The sequence below is a fragment of the Carcharhinus amblyrhynchos genome, chromosome 15 (genome assembly GCF_965287045.1).
Source record: "Carcharhinus amblyrhynchos chromosome 15, sCarAmb.v2.hapA, whole genome shotgun sequence".
NCBI lineage: Eukaryota > Metazoa > Chordata > Chondrichthyes > Carcharhiniformes > Carcharhinidae > Carcharhinus > Carcharhinus amblyrhynchos.
This window is the reverse complement of record NC_137338.1, coordinates 31852086-31865938: the sequence shown is the minus strand read 5'-3', so window position 1 is coordinate 31865938 and position 13853 is coordinate 31852086. Positions and strand designations below refer to the sequence as shown.

Here is a 13853-nt window from a genome sequence, read left to right as displayed (position 1 = left end):
TTCTTCAACAGCAGCAGAAGTTGCCTTCTTCTCAGCCGCTTGTCCCTTGACAAGGTCAAGGGGATGACCACCGAGATCCAACTGAAAGGAGATGAAATCCTCAATACAAGGTCCACAGACAAGCCCTCTTGAGATTGCCAGGAAGCAGAAATAGTTTTAAATAATCTATGTTTGTATTATTGGATATAAGAAATATGACATCAATTCGACTGAGTTTAAATTAGTGTTTCTGAGGTAGGAGAGGGTAAAACTCTAGTTAGAATCATGTTAAACAAAGATGTTTGCATATATGGGAGTTTTGGTTTCATTTCACACTGTCCGTATTATGATTTGAGTTAGTACAGCCTGTAAAGCAGTATATGATTGCTGAGATGAGAAAGACCATTTGTGGAAGGTCATTATGAAACAGGGATGCAAGAGAGCAATGAGCTGAGGGAAAGTATGAGTGTTGTCTGTTTACTGTTAATCAACCTCCTCAATGGTGGGACTGGGTGATGCGCCTGCACCATAAGGAGCACCGCCATCACCAGGCAAGCCAAATAGTGGTCCACCAGCATCCTAATAGAGCTTTGTGATGATAGGGTTGCAGATCTTCTCCAGCTTGAATGCTTGGACTGTGAGAAATGAGTAGAGCTGCACGGTGTGTGGTCTTGAGGAGCGTTATTGCAGGAAAATGCTGAGCACTGGAATTGGCACCTGATGTGTTGTGCCACTCCCTTCTTGGTGCACCATCTTTTGAAGGAAACACGCTCCAGCTGATGATATCCTCAGCCACTTCCTATTTGCCTATTTGTTTTGGGAGGCTTCTCTCCTTGAGAATGCTCACCAACTCAGGGTGGGGGGATTGAGGGGTGGGGGCAGCCTTCCTCTCCATTCCTGTTGATGTCATAGTCTGAAAAATCCAATCTCTGTTAAGCTTTTCTGAAACATGCCACTTCTTCTGATAAAATGCCAACATCATCCTAGCTGTCGTCCCTAATTGGTCGGCAAGCCAGGAGGTGAGTTCTTAATTGGTTTCCTCTGCAAAAGAGCAACCAGAATGTCAGTTCTTGATCCAAAATTGTTCCCACCTTTGTGGAAGAGATGCTTCAGGTTCCACACTATATCCTAGTAAATCTTTTAAAGATTCTACAGTAGTTTTGTGTTTATTGTAATTAATGGTGTCCTGAGGTAGGAATAACATGAACATTAATAATCCCAATTTGTGAAGAATATTTTCCCTCTTTAAAACTTTTGTACAGAAAATAATTGAAGAGTTTAAGGAGCCCCCACAAAAGCCAATGAATGAGTCATTCAAACGAACATCATTCCAAGATATCGGAGAACAGGCAAGTCATAACAACTGATCCTTTTGAACGCTGATATTTGTTCCCGGTCTTACCTCTTCCTTGTGTGTACCTTTTCTTTTAATTCATTTTAATATGGAACAAACCCAGCACCTGAGATAATGCACCCTCCACCTCCCAGTCAAATCTATCGAGTAGCAGTAACTAAACTTCAAAAGTAATTGCAAAAGTAATAAATGTGAGAGGTGCTTATGTGATGCTCTGCACAAGTTGCTGCTTGCCTATCATCTCTGTACTTGTTTCACACCACCTTGTCTTTGTGAACTCCCTTAGGACATGCTTTACATTAAAGCTGCTATATCAATTTAAGTTGCTGTATGAAGAGCTTTGAGGAAGTCTTAACAGAAGTGAAAAAGTGTTAAGTAGGGGTATCTACTTTTTATGAAATAGTAATTTCATATTTTTTAAGAATGAAATCAAACTGGAGCATGGACTGCTGTGTGCAATAAAGACTAAATCGAAATGGTGGCAATTTCAGGTGCATTAATGTTGTTGGCCGAGATTAGATATGAATTCTGCATGTTATATATTATTTTGCTATAGTATGAAAGGCAGGATGTGTGTTTTAGAACATAAGAACATAAGAAATAGGAGCAGGAGTAGGCCATCTAGCCCTTCGAGCCTGCCCCGCCATTCAATAAGATCATGGCTGATCTGTCGTGGCTCAGTTCCACATTCCCGCCCTCTCCCCATAACCCTTAATCCCCTCTCTTATCAAAAACCCATCAACCCGCTTCTTAAAAATATTTAGCGAGGTAGCCTCCACCACTTCAACGGGCAGAGAATTCCAGAGATTCACCACCCTTTGACTGAAGAAATTCTTCCTCAACTCCATTTTAAACTGCCCCCCCTTTATCTTGAGGCTGTGCCCCCTAGTCCTACTGTCCTTTCTGAGCGGGAAGAGTCTCTCCACCTCTATCCTATCCATCCCATTCATCATCTTATACGTCTCAATGAGATCTCCCCTCGTTCTTCTAAACTCTAATGAGTACAAGCCTAGTTTATTCAGCCTCTCCTCATAGCTCAACCCCCTCAACTCCGGCATCAGCCTAGTAAACCTCCTCTGCACTCCCTCCAAGGCCAAAATATCCTTGCGTAAGTACAGTGCCCAAAACTGCACACAGTACTCCAGCTCACCAATGCCCTATACAGCCGCAGCAAGACCTCCCTACTTTTATATTCAATCCCCCTCGCTATGAAGGCCAGCATCCCATTCGCCTTCCTGACCACCTGCTGCACCTGCAAGCTGGGTTTTTGCGACTCATGCACAAGGACCCCGAGGTCCCTCTGCACCGTCGCCTGCTGCAGTTTTTCGCCACGTAAGTAATAACCCTTCCTACCATTATTCCTACCGAAGTGGACCACCTCGCACTTGCCAACATTAAATTCCATTTGCCATTTCCTGGCCCATTCGCCCAGCCTATCTAGATCCTTCTGTAGACTCTCCACACCCTCCGCACAATTTGCCGTTCCACCAATCTTGGTGTCATCAGCAAATTTCGACACCATTCACTCAGTTCCCTCCTCCAGATCATCTATATAAATGGTAAATAGCTGAGGCCCCAGCACCGACCCCTGGGGCACTCCACTAGTCACCAACCGCCAATCCGAATAGCACCCATTAACCCCCACTCTCTGCCTCCTATTTGACAACCAATCCTCTATCCACGCTAACACCCTACCCTCAACTCCATGTCCCCTGACCTTCTGCAATAACCTCTTGTGAGGTACCTTGTCAAACGCCTTCTGAAAATCAAGAAAGACCACATCCACCGGCTCTCCTCTATCCACCGCCCTAGACACATCCTCATAGAACTCCAGTAAATTTGTCAGACACAACTTCCCTTTAACGAAACCGTGCTGCGTCTGCTCTATCAAGCAATTCCCCTCAAGATGCCTCGCTATTTCCTCCTTGATGACGGATTCTAACATTTTACCTACAACAGACGTTAAACTAACCGGCCTATAATTCCCTGCCTTTTGCCTGGCACCCTTCTTAAACAACGGCGTAACATTAGCCGTTTTCCAATCTTCCGGCACTTCCCCGGAATCCAGCGACGTTTGGAAAATAACTACCAAGGCATCCACTATCACCTCCGCCTTTTCTTTCAGAACCCTCAGATGCATTCCATCCGGTCCTGGGGACTTGTCCACAATCAGCCCCTCCAGTCTGTCGAGCACTACATCTCTAGTAACAGTAATGTCATTGAAACCCTCCAGTCCTACCACCTTTCCATCGCTAACACCCAGCAAATTATTCACGTCCTCCTCCGTGAAGACCGAAACAAAAAAGTTATTCAAGACCTCAGCCATATCCCCATCCCCTACCACTAGGTCCCCCTTCTCATCCTCTAAGGGTCCAACGTTCACCCTAGCCAGCCTCTTCCTTTTTATATATTTATAAAAACTCTTGCTATCCTTTTTTATATTAAGCGCTAGCCCAGCTTCATAGTTTCTCCTACCCTTCTTTATCAACTTCTTTGTCAATCTTTGTTGACATTTAAACCTCTCCCAATCCTCTTCTCGCCCGCTACTCTAAATGCCTCCGCTTTTAATTTAACACTTTCCTTCACCTCCTTCGTTATCCACGGCTTATTACCTCTCCTCCTACGGTCCTTTTTGACCATCGGAATAAATTTCTGCTGAGCACCAAGAAAGATCTCCTTAAAGATCCTCCACTGCTCCTCAGCAGACCTACCTTCCAACGCGCTCCCCCAGTCCACATTCGCCAATTCTTCTCTGATCCTACCGTACTCCCCTCTGTTCAAACAAAGGACGCGGGTCCGGGAACCCACTTTCTCCTCCTCCATCTGCACCAGAAACTCCACCATACAATGATCACTCTCCCCAAGAGGATCCTTCACCGCAAGGTCCCTAATTCTACCCGCCTCATTACATTACACCAGATCCAAGATAGCTCGCTCCCTCGTCGGCTCCAACACACACTGTTCAAGGAAACTATCCCGGCAGCATTCCAAGAACTCCTCCTCGAGCCCACCGCGTCCAACATGGGTCGACCAATCAATATGCAGATTGAAATCCCCCATAATTACGGCCATCCCATTCCTGCACGCCGCACTTATTTGCGCATTAGCAGCCCGCCCCACCTCCAGATCATTATTCGGGGGCCTATAGACACCCACCAGCGTCTTCCTCCCTTTGCTGTTCCTAATCTCCACCCACAACGATTCCACGTTCTGTTCTTTGGTTCCTATATCATCCCTTGCTACCACCCTGATGCTATCCTTAATCAGCAAAGCTACGCCCCCCCCCTTTTTCCTCCTGCCTATCCTTCCTAAACACTTGATACCCGTGGACATTCAGCTCCCAGTCCCTCTCACCTTGCAGCCACGTCTCTGTAATGGCCACCAGATCATCCACTTTATTCCGAATGCTTCGTGCATTCAGATAAAGTGCCTTCATCCCAGCCTTCACCTGGACCCTATTTGCCGGAACGCCACCAACCATACTCACGCCCCCTACTCCCTTTATTATTGGGACATCCTCGGCCTCTACCCTTACTTGTACCCTCTCCTTAACTCTAGACCCCGTAATGTCACCTACCCTCCCCCCCCCCAATTAGTTTAAAGCCCTGTTTACAGACCTCTTTACACAATTCGCCAGGACTCTGGTCCCAGCCCGGTTCAGACCAACCCCATCCCACCTGAACAGGTCCCACCTACCCCAATACTGATACCAATGCCCCATAAATGCAAACCCATTCCTCCCACACCACTCCCTGAGCCACCCATTCACTTCCTTAATCCTATCATCCCTACGCCCGTCTGCACTCGGTTCAGGCAGTAGCCCAGGGATAACCACCTTGTCGGTTCTACTTTTTAATTCCATTCCCAGCTTTTCATACTCCCTCCCCAGATCCTCAGTTTGCAATTTGCCTACGTCGTTGGCACCCACATGTACCACAACAACCGGATTCTCACCCTCCCACTCCAGGTTCCTCTGCAGCCCAGATGCGACATCCCGGACCCCGAGCACCAGGCAGACAGCACACCCTTCTGTGCACTTTGTCATTGTGACAAAGGACAGTGTCAATACCCTTCACCCCACTATCCCCAATTACTACTACGTTCCTTTTCACCTTCTCTATGCCTATGCCCTGCTGCATCACTGTACCGTGTGCAGTTTGCTCACCAACCTCACCTCCCTCGTTCTCGTCCAGACTGGAAGCAAGAACCTCAAACCTGTTACGCAGATTGAGAGGCTGAGGCCTCTCTCCCCACCCCCCTTCCTCCTCTCCCCACCCCCCTTCCTCCTCTCCCCACCCCCCTTCCTCCTCTCCCCACCCCCCTTCCTCCTCTCAGCAGCCCCCTCTTGTTCCTGACCCTTAGAGTTAGCCAGTCCTGGGGGGGTGGATGTCACTTGCACCCCATTGACAATGGCACCCTCTCTCCCCCTGATGAGCCTCAGTGTCTGTAGCTCAGAGGCCAGCTCATCTACCTTGAGCTGGAGCTCCTCCAGCAACCTGCACTTGCTGCAGACATGGTCACTGGGGAGGACCCTGGGGTCCACCAGCTCCCACATCATACAGAAACAACACATCACATGCCCCTCCATTATTCACTGTAGTAATATTGAAAATTTCCACACAAACTTACCTGGCCCTTTTTCTCTCAAGCCCTTTTGATCTTAAGCCCTAGTAGCTCACTCTGCTGCCTGCTCCGACGCTGCCCGCTGTCCATATCAGGCCTCCTTTTAAACCTGGCCCTGATTTAAAGCCTGCTAGCCCACAACTCCCTTCTAAACACTCCCTCAGAATTCTTAAAGCGGTAAATACAAAAAGCCCGCAAAAATGCTTTTAAATGATTTAAACAGTTCTACAAGGTAAGTTCTTACTACAAAGTGCTTTAAACTTATTTAAGCAGGTTTTTAACAGGTAATTTCTCATCTGGCTCTCTGCTCCTTCTCGTCAGAACTTTAAATATTAGAAATTTTGTCCTTCGCTTATAAGTCTAATTAGAAATGATATATTTAACCTAGTTTCTTTCATTTAAATGTGTGCAGGCTGCTGAAACTGAAGAAGGTCATCCTCAGATACGTAATGTTTTTATGACTGAGGGTCATCCTCAGTCAGCTGAGGAAGGTTCTGAGCCACGAGCAGATGTACAGAAATCTGTACTCGCAAAGGAACAACAGGTACTTCCTTCCATTCCACTAAAGTTAGATAATCAAAAATATATATTTTGATATTTTTCAATTCCTGACTAATTGGACTCCCATTCAGCAATTAATGGATTCCGAATGCCAGAATTGATATTGACACCTTTAGACATATAATAACGCTCATAATTGATAGATAGGAAAAGACCAGTTGTTCTATCAAGCTTGTTCATTATTGCTGAAGAGTCATGACCCCTCAAGCTTTTTACCACCACTCTCCACAACCCTGCCCTAGGGATTTCTCCTGTGAACATTCTGTCCTGTGGAAGAGTTTCACCTAAAACTTTAATTTGGCCTTCTATTTCAGTTGTTTAATTGCTTATCCACCTACTTATATATTTCTGATATTTTCTGTATTTATTCAAACTTCTATTATAAGCAATCTTTCCTTTCATGTTTAAAAACAAATATGTACCTTGAAACAGTAAAATTATGACCGGGAGACCTATTTTTGTTTACTAACATCCCATTCAACTCAACAGAACATGTAGCTTCTTAACTATGAATAGATCTTAAACAGTTGATATGAGCATAATATTCTTTCTGAATGCTATTGTTACACAGGTAATGATTGAAGAGTTGAAAAAATCTGAACAAAAGAGATCCTATGAAGAGACTAAACAGCCCCTGCTTCTTAATCTCCATGATAACCTGACATGGCGGACACACCATCTGAAGGTACCCACGCATGTGCACGTGTTAAAGATATGTATTTCCGTCTTCATGCCTTCATTGTTTTAATGTTTATCGGCAATTTGTCAAGTATGTCACAGTCATATGTTAGAATTTTAAACACTTTATAGAAGCAGAAGCTAATGAGGTCCAACCAACATAGGTACCCTGTTTTGAAATAATTATTTGTTTGGAGGAAAAGTCCAATTGAAAATGCATTAGAGATGAGGGAATTAGTTTTGAGTTCACTTCCTGCACATTTACTGGGAGCTGCTGAGGGGCAGCAGTCACTAAACCACTCTTACTGGGAAGGCGAATAAGAAAGAGTCACAGTGAGTAAGGGCCATGACGATTGTTTGCTGTGGTGGAGGCTCACCAGGTGAGGGTGAATGAGGCAAAAGGAGGGAGAAGAGGTTAGCTGTCCAGAAGAAGCAGAAACCTTCTAATTAAAGAATCTGATGATGCTGAAGGGTCTGTAGAAGGTAGAAGGCTACAGGCAGCTTTGCCCAAGGAGCAAAGCTTACTCTAGAGGCATGGTGTATAGGCAATACTCAAACTATTTTTGCACACCTGAGTGGCAGTGTCATGGATGGTTGCAACTCTCCATGGAGGCAGACATATCTATTCATTCAAGGGATGTGTGCTTTGCCGGCTAGGCCAGTATTCATTGTCAACCCCTAATTGCCATTGAAAGGGATGTAAGTTCCAATTGTTTAGGTGGTTATCCAGTACTGGCGGCAGCCTATCATTGCATCAGGCTTGTCGCTGCATTGTTCTGGAGGGTGGACATCCTCTTCAAGTTCGTACTGATGAGGACGGCTATGCCAAGAGAAGGAGAGGCTTTGGGAGCAGTGCAAGGGGCAATCAGTTGCATGCATGTACACACTGGACACCCAGAGGCATTTGTCAGCCAACATGTAGACTATATGTGGTCACCACCTGAGGATCCTACATGTATGCATTGTACCCATTTAGTATTGAGGTACCGAGGTACCTGTATTCTCAGGCATTCTCAGATGCTACAGCTTTTGGTACCATTACCTGGTGAGGAGAGCAACTTGCTAAAGTAGTGGTTCAGGATGCCAGTCGGACTTCTATGTTCTAATGTAGAAGAATGATATATAAAGCCATGCTTCCAACAGGAATGCTATTGAAAGGATTATTGGTATTCTTAAAATGATATTCTGATTCCTGGACCAATTTGCTGGCATCCTACGGTATGCATGGGCTGGGTCTCCCAGATCTATGTTACTTGCTGCATGCAGCAAAACCTGGCTTTGCAAAGAGGAAAAGATCTGGCATCTTTTATCATCAAACCTCCTCAGATAAGCAATCAAACAATGAATTGGCTGGGGACGATCAGGATGCAGGCCAGCATATCACACCACATGAAGAACAGAAGAGGGTGGAAGCCAGGGAGAGACAGAATCCGTGATAATGAAGCGATTCACTTGAACATCTGGTGCCCTAATGCTACGTGCAGTAATGGAGCACTATCTTTCCTTCGCCAATCCTGATTGATAGGGCACATAAAATAATTCAAGGGCCTGCCTTATCATATCTCTCTTTATGAGAATCCTGTTGTAAGTTACCATGGGCTTGCTGTCTTTACCACTATTGTATAGGTATGAAACCCATCTCAAATATTAGACTATCCTCAGAGGTGACAATTAATTAATGAAGTGAATCATAACATAACATTCAATCCAACATATTGAATGAATACCAATAATAATCCAATATAATAAAAACAAAATACTGCAGATACTGAAAACTGAAAAGAAACAGAAAATGCTGGAAAAAGACAACAAGGTCTGACAGCATTGCAGAGAGAGAAAATGTTTTAAGTTCAGATGATCCTTCAGAGCTCTGAAGAAGAGTGATTTGAAACATTAACTCTATTTTCCTTCTCTGTGGATGCTGCCAGACCAATGACTTTTTCTAGCATTTTCTGTTTTTGTCCATGATAATCCATATATGCCTAGGTGACTTCTTCATTCTTTTATGCATGTTGTGCAGTAGTGCTCACCCTTCGCTGCCAGCCACAATGGAGGCAGGCTGCTGACTTGATGCCTTACTGGCTTGGATCACCTTGGCAGGTGTTCTCTTGTTACCTGAGGCTATGAGGGCTATTGTAGGATTCTCTTCTGCCAACCCTGGGCCTTTGATTTGCTGGTGTTCGGTTATTAATTGAACACCCAGCACTTAATCCCAGGGGGACCAAGGGACAAAGCAGACTCTGTATCTCATTTACGAAAGAAAGAAAAGAGTTCTGATTCCTTTTTGTTTTTCTCCACTCCAACTTGTTGGATATAAAACATTTTCAATAGGAATTGGGTGATCTGATTTTTGCTCCTGCCTTAGATACTCCAAGGATTTGACCCTGCCAAAATCGAACAGGAAATGATGAAAAAGTTGCCGTTGGAAAAGTTTCTTAATTTTACCCATCCTGTACCTGAGACTGATGCTAAACGTTTGGCCAGTATCCAGGAACTTATGTACTATTGCACCAATGGTAAGACATTGCAGTCCAACTCTCACATCACTCTTGTTAGAGTATTTTTATTGAATGCTTACTGTATCTTTAATTTTGTCCAGAATGTATGTTCATATGTTTACCTCCTCCATGTGTCCGTCATTAACCTTGGTTTCTCCACCCATCACATGCATATAGTGGTAGATTTGGTTTCTGCTATACCTCAAATCCACTGCAGTTACCAGTGCTTCTTGGAGCTGTGGTGTGGAAAGTGGCAATAGGCCTGGGAAAGAAGTGATAAAGGGCTTAAATTCTCCCAGTGGTGGAAAAAGGTCTTGTAGCCATCTTGTCTTCCTTCATTCAACCCCAAATATTGACCTGCCTCAAGATGTTGGGCTCAACTGCAGCCTTTGATGGGAGATTTAATTCTGATCTTTCAGGTACTTCTCCCTGTTCTGGCGTGGAAGATGGTAAGTGCCAGACTACTTAAATCCCAAAGGGAAACTTGAAACAGCTGCCAAAACAGTTTTGCAATTTGTGAGCTATAAGGAAATTTCTGAAATCTATTTGTCCCCAATTCAATTAAATCAGTCACACCCCCACAAGCTTGTTCCCTTGCAAATGACAATATAACAGTGATTGCAAAAAAATTAAGAATCTAATTTTCCTTATGCTGTCTCTTTAAATTCCCTTGCAGTCGCTTCTATTATGAGTTATTTATTGTATTGGTGATCTCTCTTTGTTTTTTGATAGGTTTATTGAAAATGTTCTTATATTTTACATAACAAATGAACACAGATATAGATCCACACAGTGCTTGTGTGTACATTCCAACTCAACTGGGCACAGGGCTCCCCATGGCCAGGGAATAAGCTCCTGGTACCCCCTGCATCCACCCTGCCCAAGTCCCACCTAATTGCACTGGTATTGATGGTAATAATATAAAAACAAAAAGGCAGAGGAATGCTGCTGGAGAGCCAACTGAGTGTCCGAGCAGCCCAGGCTATAAACTAGTGAGTGGAGAAAAGAAAGAGAGACAGCGAAGGAGAGAGAAGAGAGTGAGAGGGATAAGAGAAAAGTTCTCATGTTTGTCCGCACACCACGGCAAGGTGGGCAGGCACACTCAGATAAAGGGCCAGGACACGTCCACCAATCAGGTGGGGGGTGGTTCTGTTGGAGCGCATGGGGCCTTGGAGCCATCAGGTATCTACTTACCCGGCTCCAATTTCAGCATCCCAACATGTGCTATGAATGGTTGCCAGGCCTTATAGAACCTAGCAGTGGCCCCATGTAGTGTGTACCTCATCTTCTCTAGCTTAATAGTATCTACCAGCTCCTTCACCCACTGTGAGTGCATTGGGGGTGCACCTGATTTCGACCTAAACAGGATTAGGCGTTTTCCCAAGAGTGTAGTGAAAGCTACAAAATCCACTTGGAATTTCGGCAGCTGCATTCAAAGGAAGGAGCTCACTTTTATTCAAGTTAAGCTTGTACCCCAAAACACGACCAAACCTCTCCAGTATAGATAAGACTTTGGGAGTCAAGTTGGACAGGTCGCCGACATATAATAGTAGGTTGTCCGCATACAACAATACTCTCCGTTCGATTCCCTCCCAACCAATCCCCACCTCTCATTTGCGGTTGTGAAAAGCCACAGCAAGAGGTTCAATAGCAATGGCAAATAATGGGGAAGAGGGGCCATCTTTGCTTTGTGCCCCGGGACAAAGGGAAAAAGACTGAATGCACATTCCTTGTCCGGATCAAGGCTAGAAGGGTGGAGTACAATATTTTGACCCTGAAGATGAGTTTTGGGACGTTTCCCACTCAACATAGCTCTGGCCACCCTAACAATTTCTTCAATGTCGATTGGTTTCTCCAGTGCTGCAGCCTTTCCCCAGTCCACCGCAGGAAGATTCAGTGCCCCAAAGAACTCCAGAAAGTCCACCTAATTGGTGGTACTCTGCAAGCTATAGAGAGTTGAATAAAAATCCCTAAACAGTTCATTTATTCGCTGTGGAAAAATAGAGACCCTATTCGGTGTCTGTGTTTGTGGTATTAGATTTTCGGCGGAGAATTGGCGCAGCTAATAAGCTAGTAACTTGCTTGCCTTGTCTCCATGCTTATAGTGTATATACTTAGATTTGAACAACATCTCTTCCACTTGACATGAGGACAAGGTCTCAAACTCCGCCTGTATTAGTAAGCCTTCCTTATATACCTCTGGGACGGGCCCACAGCGTATGTGGCATCAACTTGGGCAATACGCCCCAGCAATTCCAATAACCTCATATCTCTCTGCTTCGCCTCATACGCTGAACAAGATATGGTCTGTCCCCTAAATAAGCCTTCAATGTCTCCCATAAGGCAGCTGCCAAGACTCACGGAGCATCATTAAACAGAAATCATCGTTCTGGGTTAACAGAAATCTAACAAATTCATCGTCAGAGAGCAAACAAGTATTAAATCATCAAGGCGTATGGGAGCCCACCCTCCTCCCCACTACCAATTCCATTATCAAGGGAGCATGATTTGAGATTACAACAGTTTTGAGGGAGCACGAACGCACAGCTGGGAGCAACTTATTATCTACCAACAAGTAATCTATATATGCATATGTTGGATGGACAAGTGAAAAAAGGAATATTCCCTATTAGTTGGGTTAAGAAATCTCAATGGGTCCGGCACTGCGTATTCCGTGAGAAGCCAACGTGGAAGATACAGCAATCCTGGGGGAGGAGCGGTTCAAGGTAGGATTCAGTTGAAATCCCCACCCAACATCAACTGATGTAAGTTCAGATCTGGAAGTAGTGCAAAAAACAACGAGAAAATTTTTTCACAGTCCCAGTTTGAGGCAAACACATTGACTAACACCAGGAGCATCCCATATAATTTACCCATGACAACTATATATTGGCCATTTGAGTCAGAAATGACATTGGCTACTACCAAGGGTAAGGACTTGTGTATGAGGATTGCCAACCCCCCCCCCCCCCCCCCCCCCCCCCCCCGCCACTTCCCCGCGCTTTGGTGTGAAAAGTTGAGTAAAAGCATTGACCACCCCCATGCTCTACTGAGCCTAAAATAGTCCACTGGCCTGAGGTGCTTCGCTTGGAGGATTGCAATTTGGGTACCCAGTTATTGAAGATGCTGAAATATCTTACCACGCTTAACCAGATGATTTAATCCTCTGACATTCCAGCTACTGAACTTGATTGCTCCGAAGTCAGAGCATAAGGGCCTCCTAGCCAGCATCCCACATTCCTAGCAGTAGCTGGTATCCCTACTGTCTGGGGAGTCTCCCCCCAACTACTGACATTGGCAGATGCCAAACCCCAGGGCCCCACCCTCCCCACCAGCCACGGGGAACCAACTTCGAGAGAGGGGGTGGGCTTGAAAGAGGCCAACCACACCCACAGAGAAAAAAGTGATATAGCAAAGAAGACACAAATACAGCGTTTTCACCCCCTCCACCCACCCTCCCGCACACGCCCTCCCAAACAGGGTGCCTGTGCCTCCAACAACACCTTATCGTGGCGCCTCCACAGTACTCCACGTGGTTCACAATCTCTACCTCCAATCCCATCGTGGTCACAGGTGCTATAATCTGAAAAGGTCTGTAGAAATACCAAACGCTTCACACTTAACCTAACAGTTGCAAAACCCATTACCTTTTCCTGGCTGACAATTTGATCCGGGTATAGCAGGCAGGTTCATGAAAAACAAATATCAGCGTACATGCACTGTGCGGTGGATTCAAAAGTCTGTTCTGCAAATTTTACTGCCACCACTAGATCCATAAAAATGTGCTTGGTTCCATTGTTGAGAGTAATCTTCAAGCAAGCCGGAAAGTGAAGCCCAAACCAGACCCCAGAACAGACACAGAGAAGTTGTTTGACATCAGTGAGGGCCAGCCTTCTCCTTGCCACTACCGGGGTAAAATCTGGAAATGTCAACAGCTTATTTTCCTGGTACCTCAGAGTGATAGCCTGTGCTGCTTGCCGCAGGATTCTGTCTCATGCCAAGGTGTAATGTACTCATGTAGTAATGGGCCAAGGAGCTTCTCCTGGTCTGGGCTGTGCCCGTGACACTCTGTGCATGATCCAGAAGTGATTCATTCTCAAGTTCCAGCATATTCTTCAATAGCCAGGGGACAAAGCCTGTGATATTTGGGCCCTCGATTC

The 13853-nt window shown here is 45.2% G+C and overlaps 1 protein-coding gene across 1 annotated transcript in view; it reads left to right on the top strand.

Annotated features, from left to right (window-relative positions):
• Window positions 1-13853, top strand: part of LOC145353527 (sperm-associated antigen 17-like) — a 194436-nt gene that overhangs the window by 33176 nt on the left and 147407 nt on the right. Inside the window, exons 12-14 of the mRNA XM_080204336.1 lie at window positions 1242-1328; window positions 7089-7202; window positions 9561-9711. Of these exons, the coding sequence (XP_080060462.1) occupies window positions 1242-1328; window positions 7089-7202; window positions 9561-9711 (352 nt within the window). The remainder of the gene's footprint in view (window positions 1-1241; window positions 1329-7088; window positions 7203-9560; window positions 9712-13853) is intronic.